Genomic DNA, 8,632 nt, shown 5'->3' with positions numbered 1-8,632 from the left:
ACAATGACGTCATTTCTTTTTTAATTCAATATGTCCGTCTTGGAAGATCATGTCGAATAGGTTGCCGAGCGTGCGAGTCGCCGGTTCCTTGGGGGATATTTCCGGAGAGCAATCGACGTGCCAGCTGTCGTCTTCGCAGTCGCTGGCCGCGGGTTCCACTTCGTCTATTGGGAGACTGCCGGTTCGAGAGTGAATTTTTATTTCGTCGTCACTGTCGCTGAGGTCGACCTGCAGGTCGATGACAGGCGTCGATTTCTTCAACGACAATGACTTGCGCTTCTTTTTCACGAGAGGAGAAGCAGAGGGCGAACTGCTGCCCAGTAGTGACGTGTCCGAGTACGATTCTGCTAAAAGACATTAGAAAAGTAATCCTGATCCACGGAAGAATGAACCGTTTTGCATTTTTCTTCGACTGGACCACAATCCCGGTCGAAGAAGGCTAACAGGTGGGCTAAAGCATTCGGCTTCTTTTGCCAAGGTCAAATGAGGAAAGACATCCCGCAATCTTAATATAGGAAGTTATTCTTAATCAATGGATATAGGAAGTGCCAATAACCTCTTCATTGCGTCCTGTGTGGTACGAGATAAAACTGGTATGACCGTGGGATACGCAGACGTCGGTTTGAGATACCCAACAACGTCGCATATCTGATGAGAATACACCCCAATAGTTGTAACTCCTTCTTTTGGGGGAGTATCAGAATGCCTACCTCGTTATAAGACGAGTGCATTGAGTGCACTATTCTCCAGATATTGAATTTAGGTAGATAACTACGAGGACGTTGCGAGAGAGAGAATCTATAGACGCCCGTGCTCACGTACAACTTGTGATCTTTAGGAAATCCGTCTGGAAGTTTAGTGAACCACATAGTGGTCAATTTTAATCGAAGCACCTGGTGCTTCCCGTTGACGGGAGGCGCTAAAATTCCGCACGGAATCGACACGCCCTGTCTTTTATACAGCTAAGGGAAACGATTTATTGGTACAGCTAACGTCTCCAGCAGACAGAAGTCCTTACTTTCCAACAACACGCATGAATCCACGTGCTCCTCGGATCAGTCGTGAGATATTTCGTTATGTCAGGAAGAGCGGTATACGAGGCATATGTCGAAGGATGAACGTGAATCTGAAGCTCGTATAGACCGCGAAGAGTCGTACGAAGTAGACTGACTCACTTGAGTATTAAACTTTTCTGCTACTTCAAGCAACACGTGCTCATATCCAAAGCTGTTGCAATTCATGTGAACGAAGTGCACAGCGGGATTCTCCGATTTCCATCTGGAGAACAAACAGAAATTCCCATCAGGTTGCCTTCTCCCAAAAAAAACCGTACTGCTCTATTAGATCAATGGCAATTCGTCTTGACGTTTCCTACATAGATTCTCTTACAAGTATCTCTTACTAAATCTGTTTACACTCACTCGAGTAGGAATACATGCTAGATTGGGATGAAGAAATGTTGTGTCTAAATACATCGTTCTCAAACTCTTGCAAGTTCTGTGAAACAATAAAGCGTTGCATCAACCTATGACTACAGTACAAACCCATTAGCCAAATGCAGATGTTCCATTTTTCTGACGTCATCTGCAGTGAGTCTGAAGTCTCCAGAATAGAGAACAGCGCCATGACGACCCTCAAACAAAAACCTGGTAACCAAATAAGATTACTGAGGTTTTGAGAACAATCTACGCACATTACTGAACCAGGACAGTGATTAGCAGACAGAAGAGTGACAGTCAAAAATTCCGCCTGAGACGAAGTATATATTTCAATGTACCCAACCAAATTCTTCTATACCTCTCGAGCGTTCTCAAATTTCACGTCAACAATGATCGGTTGATTGACAGCCAGAGGTTTCTTCGTCAAACCAAAAATCGTCAACTACGCAATTACATTATTTCCTTATTTCGCCTTTTCCCTACAATATGATGCTTCAGATGTGCCAAGTCGGGATCGGCCTCCAGAAGCGACGCCGTCACAGGCGAACAGAACAGACCCTTGCAACTAAAGAAGGCACAAGTCAAAAACATTTCCTCGTCGCTTCTTCTAGACCTGACCCGTTTTCCAGCGCGTGAACGATGTGACGGGCTCCGAGGCCGTCCATGTGATCCTTGTGGCAATGGGAGAGAAAGAAGGCGCGCCCATAACGGTAGCAGTTCTCCTTGGTGAAGGAGTCGACAATCACGCCGCTGTACTCGCGTACGCGCCCGTCGAAGACACTCATAGCTGGGACTTTGTGAAAGGCGTGGTCACGCCACACCTACAGCAGTGTTCTCAAAAAAAAAGAATGCGTACTAAGTATTGCACGGTCTACGAAGACAGTCACAACTATTAGAAGGAAACAGTAGAAACAAGTTCATATTTGCTGAAAATAACGCGTGCGCGCGTATAAGTGTGTGTATGTGTGTGTGTGTCGAATGCATTGACTAATCGACTAAGTGGTAAGGGAGCCCAGGCGACGATAATTTTCCAAGCTTTTGATGATTTTGTTTCGATGACCGGCAACGGTGATGCCAATATTTGCTAGAACTTCGTCGGTCAGTTGTGCGCATTGGTTCACGTTGACGTAGCCGGCTTCCTCTAATTGATTGATGTACCTATCCATTTTCAATTCCGGGAGCCAGGAGGCGACGGTCGCAGGCGCGCCGCCTTTGGGTCTTTGGTAAGAAATTTGTCTATAGAGCAAAACTCCCATTAGCTTGCTCCCTCTTACCTCTTCGCCGTTTTCATGACAGCCTCCAACTTGGTCGTGAGTTCATCGAATTTGGGACGATCTGTCCGCTCTTTTTCCCAGCACATCTGCATGATCGCGTACACCTCTTGCGGACAGTCCTGCAGAGAGAGAGAAGACAAATTAATTCATAGCATATGAGCACTGAAAACTTACCATTGGACAAGGAAGCCTATAACCCCTGCGCACCATTTCAAGTACCTAAAAAACACCAATTTATTTATACTGTATTCCACGCAAATGCTGTCTGATTCACCTTATGATTCGTCCAGTCCCAGTATGGGTGCTCGGCGTACGACATCACCTCCCACAGTAGCACGCCAAAGCTCCACACGTCACTCGCTACGGTGAATTTTCTGTATTCAACCGCCTCAGGAGCAGTCCACTTCATGGGTATTTTGCCTCCCTACAGGAATCGTCATTAGATGTAGAATTATTGATGGGATAGCCTACGGTTTTGACGTCATATGCGTTGTCATCGGTTGCCTCTCTTGACAAACCAAAGTCGGCCACTTTGCACACGAGTGCCTCGTTGACAAGAATATTGCGCGTGGCCAAGTCCCTGTGGATGTAGCCCATGCCGGAGAGATAGTCCATTCCACGCGACACGTCCACAGCCATTTTCAGCTGGACTTTGACTTCCAATCGATTATCATTTTCCTGGAAATACAGAAGGTCTAATCAGACTCTGAATCGAAACTTCTACTCGCCTCCAGGTAGTGGTCCAAAGATCCTTTATCCATGAATTCAGACAGAATCAACACTCTCGGACCCTCCAACACGACTCCGACCAAACCCAAGACGTTGTCGTGATCAAACTGGCCCATAATCGACGCTTCGACGAGAAAGTCATTTCGGCTTTTATCTGAAGCTCCAGCCTTGGGGGAAAAATTTTCCTAAGGGCCCCCCTCTTTCAAAAACTATTCGCTCTATCTACCTTGAGGGCTTTCACGGCCACCTTCATCTTCTTTCCTTTACCTTTCCGTCTCTTCTTAATGTCCAACTCCAAGAATAGAAATCCGACGTAGACTTCCCCGAACTCGCCTTCGCCTATGCCCCGTTCGAGCTTCACTTGATCTGGAGAGATTTTCTGCGTGTTATCTAAGACGGCTGCGTCGACCGAGCTGTAGGTCGACGGATCGACGTAGGTCTTCTTCTTTAGCTTCTTCATGTCCTGTTCGAAGGGAGTTTCATAGCTTCGCTGAAAGCGACCCCTGGAAGAAGATGCGTGAAGAAGAAATAAAGAATTCTGGTATTAGACTAACTAACCTTCTCCAAAGGATCAAAAGAACAATTACAATAATAAGAATCACTGTTCCAAGAACAGCCGCCACAATGATAATAATAGTAATAGTCGTGTTGGTGGATTCTGAGAACAGCAAAGCCTCTCGTGAGAAAATCAACGAAAGAATCCCCTTAGTGCCATACCTGAACCTACTGATGGAGAAACCGGAGACGAATACACCCCAGCGCCAACCGAAGTGGCCGCCCGAACCTGCCATGCAAACAACGCTTGACTACCTAGGACTTCAGTCAGTTATTACGACGTGCCTGATATAGATAGTCTCCTCCATTTGAAAGTTCTCTTGTGATAGATTCTTCAGTGCCATCCACGTCCCACGTTTCTGCCAAGCCTGAGCTGTTGATGAAGTATCTTACAGTGTATGCCGTGATGATGCCATTCGGTTGAGAAGGAGGCCTCCACGACACCTCCACCCTATTACCGGTCACCGCCACTATGACGTCGCTAGGCGGAGTCGATGGACCTAAATATTGATCGTGAACGACGTGAAGAATACGCAAGACGCCTCTTACGATCTTCGGGCATCTGGACTGAGGCAGAAGAGCTATTTAGAAATAGATTGCGTTTCAAGCTGATTCCGTTGACCGAAGATACGACCACTTCAACTGTGGTAAAAGGAGATAATCCCGTAACCACTGCTTCCATGTTGCTTGTCATCACAAAGGAAGTTCTGTCTTCCTTTGTGCTGATTCGGTACATGAGGTCAGAGCGACCCCCATTTGACAATGGAGGACTCCAGCTGACGAGTACTGCGGTTGAATTGATTGGAGTTGCATTGACATTTAGAGGTTCGCTCGGAAATGCTACATAATGAATAATTTTATTTAATTAAAGCGAATGAGACCAATATGTCAAAGTACTTACTTGTACACGCTGAGCTCAACGGATCTTCTTCCGTACGATCAAAGCCAGAATGGCAAGTGCACTGTAGACTGCCCGTCGTCAAGCTAAAGGAATTGCCGGGACACAACGAACAGTTCATATTCCCTTTCAAGTCCTTAAAGAATCCTGGCTGACAAGCTATAAAGTAACAAAATAGTATCTATCACCCCAGTACAGGTCTTCTTTACCTCTGCATGATGCATTTTGAACTTCATAGCCTGAAAGACACTCACATCTTCGTCCACTCACCATTCCATTCCATAGACCCCCTGGTTGACAGAATTGCTGCGGTGCTACGTTAGTTTCGGCGTTTGGAACACATTGACCGCTTATGATTTTGGTTTGTGTTGACGATTTCGTTTGAGGAAATTGAGCCAGCTGAGTTACGATGCTTGGACACACATAAGACTTCACTTCCACAAGATTTAAGCCCATGCAAGACCCCGTGTCTCTGAAAGCGACGTACAGACCTCCCGATGTTGTGTCCAAGTTGGTAGTAACTTTGTTTTCGGCTATTCCATCTGTTTGTTTTGCGGAAATTCGATGTTGAATAAAGGTACTTTGATTGACGAAAGAGGTGTTTATGTTTGCGTCTAAAGTCTGGTAAGTGTACAAATCGAATATTACTTGACACTGGCCGGAGAATTTCGCGTCGCAGGCGGTCATGGTGAATGTCAGATCGATGGAAACTGACTCCGCTTGTGACACGTTTATGAAGGGAGAAAGAAGCCAATTATCTTGAATTCCCTTCTTGAATCCGCACACTTGAAAGGTTTGGAAACACGGTGATCCCAACAGAATCCACTGTGGAGAGAATGGCGGTCTTAGCGAAGAGAAGAAACAAAAGACTTCCGGAGTCGGCGAGAAGACTTACCTTGATCGGTTCTGCGTTTGAGACGGCGCTGCTTCCATCGTTGTCCCTCTGGAATTCTTTCCAAGGAGGAATGACGTTTCGTTGATCTCTCGACACGTATAGATAGCGCGTATTGCTCGGTGGATCGCGCCACGGCTTGCCCGCATCGTCCGGTACAACCTGAAGACATATTTCGTCAAAGGCTGTTTGACTGGACGGCTCGAGAAGCACGACAAGGACGTGCACCGTTAGAAAACCAACGCAACGCCAAGCCATTCTTTACCGATACGCATGCCCAGTAACTGGTGACTCTACCACGCCCAAAGGACCCGCCTCTCCAACAAAATAATTCAATTGTTTTCTGCGGTTTTGACAGCAGCAGGTGTCATACCGTATGCACTTGAGTAATGAACACACTCAGCCGTTTGTTTTCCTGTACCTGGAACTGATTCATAGGCTGGTGACATCCGCACTTTCGTCTCATCAAAACTTTCTCTCTTTAGCGCTTCAGCAGTCTAATAATATGCAGCCCAAAAACTGACGCTTTTACTGTACTGTCGTAGTGCTGCATGTCTATTTTACCTTTTTCTTTTTGCAAAGATATGCTATTGTGATGATTCCTGCCAGCGCTTCCACAACGACGAGTACGATTGCCACAGAGGCAATGATGATATAAGTCGTACAAGCACAATCATCTGAGAAAATTCAGTGGCTAGAGGAAGCTGTGATTATTGTAGCTGACACTCTTACTTGAATTGCCTACACGCTGTACTGATGGAGACACCGGAAATGAATACACGCCCGCTCCAACCGAAGTCGAGGCTCGAACCTGCAAAAACTTTGACTTGTCATTTATTCGGTTTCTTATAATGACAACGTGCCTGATATAGATAGTCTCCACCATTTGAAAGTTCTCTTGTAATCGATTCTTCAGCGCCATCCACGTCCCACGTTTCAGCAGAGCCTGATCCGTTGATAAAGTACCTCATTGTGTATGCCGTGATGATTCCATTTCGTTGGGAAGGAGGCTTCCACGACACCTCCACCCTATTACCTGTCGCCGTCGCTGCTACATTTTCAGGCGGAGTTGACGGGCCTAAATGTTGATCGTGAAAAACGTATACATTAAGACGCCTCTTACGATCTTCGGGCATCTGAACCAAGGCAGAAGAGCCATTTAGAAATAGATTGCGTTTCAAGCTGATCCCGTTGACCGAGGACACGACCACTTCAACTGTGGTAAAAGGAGATAATCCCGTAACCACTACTTCCGTGTTGCTTGTCATCACAAAGGAAGTACCGCTTTCCTTTACGCTGATTCGGTACATGAGGTCAGAGTGACCCCCATTTGACAATGGAGGACTCCAGCTGACGAGTACTGCGGTTGAATTGATTGGAGTTGCATTGACGTTTAGAGGTTCGCTCGGAAATGCTACATAATGAATAATTTAAAGCGGAATGAGACCAATATGTCAAAGTACTTACTTGTACACGCTGAGCTCAACGGATCTTCTTCCGTACGATCAAAGCCAGAATGGCAAGTGCACTGTAGACTGCCCGTCGTCAAGCTAAAGGAATTGCCGGGACACAACGAACAGTTCATATTCCCTTTCAAGTCCTTAAAGAATCCTGGCTGACAAGCTATAAAGTAACAAAATAGTATCTATCACCCCAGTACAGGTCTTCTTTACCTCTGCATGATGCATTTTGAACTTCATAGCCTGAAAGACACTCACATCCTCCTCCACTCACCATTCCATTCCATAGACCCCCTGGTTGACAGAATTGCTGCGGTGCTACGTTAGTTTCGGCGTTTGGAACACATTGACCGCTTATGATTTTGGTTTGTGTTGACGATTTCGTTTGAGGAAATTGAGCCAGCTGAGTTACGATGCTTGGACACACATAAGATTTCACTTCCACAAGATTTAAGCCCATGCAAGACCCCGTGTCTCTGAAGGCGACGTACAAACCTTCCGATGTTATGTCCAAGTTGATAGTAACTTTGTTTTCGGTTATTCCATCTGTTTGTTTTGCGGAAATTCGATGTTGAATAAAGGTACTTTGATTGACGAAAGAGGTGTTTATGTTTGCGTCCAAAGTCTGGTAAGTGTACAAATCGAATATTACTTGACACTGGCCGGAGAATTTCGCGTCGCAGGCGGACATGATGAATGTCAGATCGATGGAAACTGACTCCGCTTGTGACACGTTTATGAAGGGAGAAAGAAGCCAATTATCTTGAATTCCTTTGAATCCGCACACTCGAAAGGTTTGGAAACACGGTGATCCCAACTGAATCCACTGTGGAGAGAATGGCGGTCTTAGCGAAGAGAAGAAACAAAAGACTTCCGGAGTCGGCGAGAAGACTTACAGTGGAACCTCTCAATAGCGGACACTTTGGGACCACGTTTTTTGTCCGTTATAGAAAGGTTGTCCGCTCTTAGGGTGTTTGCTAGTGTAAAACGATCAATCCGTTCCGCGGTTGGTGTCCGTTATTAGGAGGTGTCCGCTAAACAGAGTGTCCGCTAAGAGAGGTTTTACTGTACCTTGATCGGTTCTGCGCTTGAGAGGGCGCTGCTCCCATCGTTGTCCCTCTGGAATTCTTTCCAAGGAGGAATGACGTTTCGTTGATCTCTCGACACGTATAGATAGCGCGTATTGCTCGGTGGATCGCGCCACGGCTTGCCCACATCGTCCGGTACAACCTGAAGACATAGTTCGTCAAAGGCTGTTTGACTGGACGGCTCGAGAAGCACGACAAGGACGTGCACCGTTAGAAAACCAACGCAACGCCAAGCCATTCATTACCGATACGCATGCCTAGTAACTGGTGCAACGCTACCACGCCCAAAGGACCCGC

General features: G+C 46.3%; 3 protein-coding genes across 5 annotated transcripts; all 3 read right to left on the bottom strand.

Moving 5' to 3' along the window:
- Nucleotides 1–8: 8 nt before the first annotated feature.
- Nucleotides 9–2,228, bottom strand: LOC136196958 (protein artemis-like). Of its 2 annotated transcripts, none has more exons than XM_065986623.1 (14): nucleotides 2,058–2,228; nucleotides 1,923–2,004; nucleotides 1,798–1,857; nucleotides 1,694–1,749; nucleotides 1,545–1,646; nucleotides 1,422–1,497; nucleotides 1,334–1,371; nucleotides 1,176–1,278; nucleotides 1,019–1,126; nucleotides 823–962; nucleotides 711–771; nucleotides 557–648; nucleotides 393–505; nucleotides 9–347 (listed from the first exon to the last, which is right to left on the bottom strand). In XM_065986623.1, the coding sequence occupies exons 1-14, from the start codon at nucleotides 2,222–2,224 to the stop codon at nucleotides 10–12; spliced, it is 1,536 nt and encodes a 511-aa protein (XP_065842695.1). In that variant the 5' UTR covers nucleotides 2,225–2,228; the 3' UTR covers nucleotide 9. The 2 variants fall into 2 exon arrangements, with proteins under 2 accessions (XP_065842695.1, XP_065842696.1); XM_065986624.1 differs by having other exon boundaries at nucleotides 9–344.
- Nucleotides 2,229–2,233: 5 nt separating this feature from the next.
- On the bottom strand, nucleotides 2,234–6,076 carry LOC136196954 (ephrin type-A receptor 5-like). Its single transcript, XM_065986617.1, has 14 exons — nucleotides 5,791–6,076; nucleotides 5,105–5,720; nucleotides 4,899–5,054; nucleotides 4,547–4,837; nucleotides 4,283–4,497; nucleotides 4,160–4,226; nucleotides 4,001–4,100; nucleotides 3,669–3,945; nucleotides 3,442–3,609; nucleotides 3,185–3,391; nucleotides 2,988–3,137; nucleotides 2,888–2,932; nucleotides 2,714–2,832; nucleotides 2,234–2,657 (listed from the first exon to the last, which is right to left on the bottom strand). Exons 1-14 carry the CDS (start codon nucleotides 6,043–6,045, stop codon nucleotides 2,435–2,437), a joined length of 2,889 nt encoding a protein of 962 aa, XP_065842689.1. The 5' UTR covers nucleotides 6,046–6,076; the 3' UTR covers nucleotides 2,234–2,434.
- Nucleotides 6,032–8,583, bottom strand: LOC136196955 (ephrin type-A receptor 4-B-like). 2 transcript variants are annotated; one of them, XM_065986618.1, is made up of 8 exons: nucleotides 8,319–8,583; nucleotides 7,461–8,073; nucleotides 7,255–7,410; nucleotides 6,911–7,201; nucleotides 6,651–6,865; nucleotides 6,520–6,598; nucleotides 6,352–6,464; nucleotides 6,032–6,284 (listed from the first exon to the last, which is right to left on the bottom strand). In XM_065986618.1, the coding sequence occupies exons 1-8, from the start codon at nucleotides 8,571–8,573 to the stop codon at nucleotides 6,120–6,122; spliced, it is 1,887 nt and encodes a 628-aa protein (XP_065842690.1). In that variant the 5' UTR covers nucleotides 8,574–8,583; the 3' UTR covers nucleotides 6,032–6,119. The 2 variants fall into 2 exon arrangements, with proteins under 2 accessions (XP_065842690.1, XP_065842691.1); XM_065986619.1 differs by lacking the exon at nucleotides 8,319–8,583 and adding an exon at nucleotides 8,144–8,273.
- Nucleotides 8,584–8,632: the final 49 nt, after the last annotated feature.

Source organism: Oscarella lobularis, chromosome 16 (genome assembly GCF_947507565.1).
Source record: "Oscarella lobularis chromosome 16, ooOscLobu1.1, whole genome shotgun sequence".
NCBI lineage: Eukaryota > Metazoa > Porifera > Homoscleromorpha > Homosclerophorida > Oscarellidae > Oscarella > Oscarella lobularis.
This window is presented reverse-complemented; position numbering and strand designations above follow the sequence as displayed.

Excerpts from the sequence above, each read along its gene's own strand:
- LOC136196958 (XM_065986623.1), bottom strand. The coding sequence starts at position 2,224 with ATGAGTGTCTTCGACGGGCGCGTACGCGAGTACAGCGGCGTGATTGTC. Across the intron at positions 1,372-1,421 it reads TAGCATGTATTCCTACTCGA|GAAACGTCAAGACGAATTGC; the intron begins GTGAGTGTAAAC and ends GAATCTATGTAG. Across the intron at positions 1,279-1,333 it reads GCCATTGATCTAATAGAGCA|ATGGAAATCGGAGAATCCCG; the intron begins GTACGGTTTTTT and ends TTTGTTCTCCAG.
- LOC136196954 (XM_065986617.1), bottom strand. The coding sequence starts at position 6,045 with ATGGCTTGGCGTTGCGTTGGTTTTCTAACGGTGCACGTCCTTGTCGTG. Across the intron at positions 4,838-4,898 it reads GTTGAGCTCAGCGTGTACAA|CATTTCCGAGCGAACCTCTA; the intron begins GTAAGTACTTTG and ends TTCATTATGTAG. Across the intron at positions 4,227-4,282 it reads GAGGAGACTATCTATATCAG|GTTCGGGCGGCCACTTCGGT; the intron begins GCACGTCGTAAT and ends TTTGCATGGCAG.
- LOC136196955 (XM_065986618.1), bottom strand. The coding sequence starts at position 8,573 with ATGGCTTGGCGTTGCGTTGGTTTTCTAACGGTGCACGTCCTTGTCGTG. Across the intron at positions 7,411-7,460 it reads TCAAAATGCATCATGCAGAG|CTTGTCAGCCAGGATTCTTT; the intron begins GTAAAGAAGACC and ends GTTACTTTATAG. Across the intron at positions 6,866-6,910 it reads GGTTCAGATGCCCGAAGATC|GCCCGTCAACTCCGCCTGAA; the intron begins GTAAGAGGCGTC and ends ATCAACATTTAG.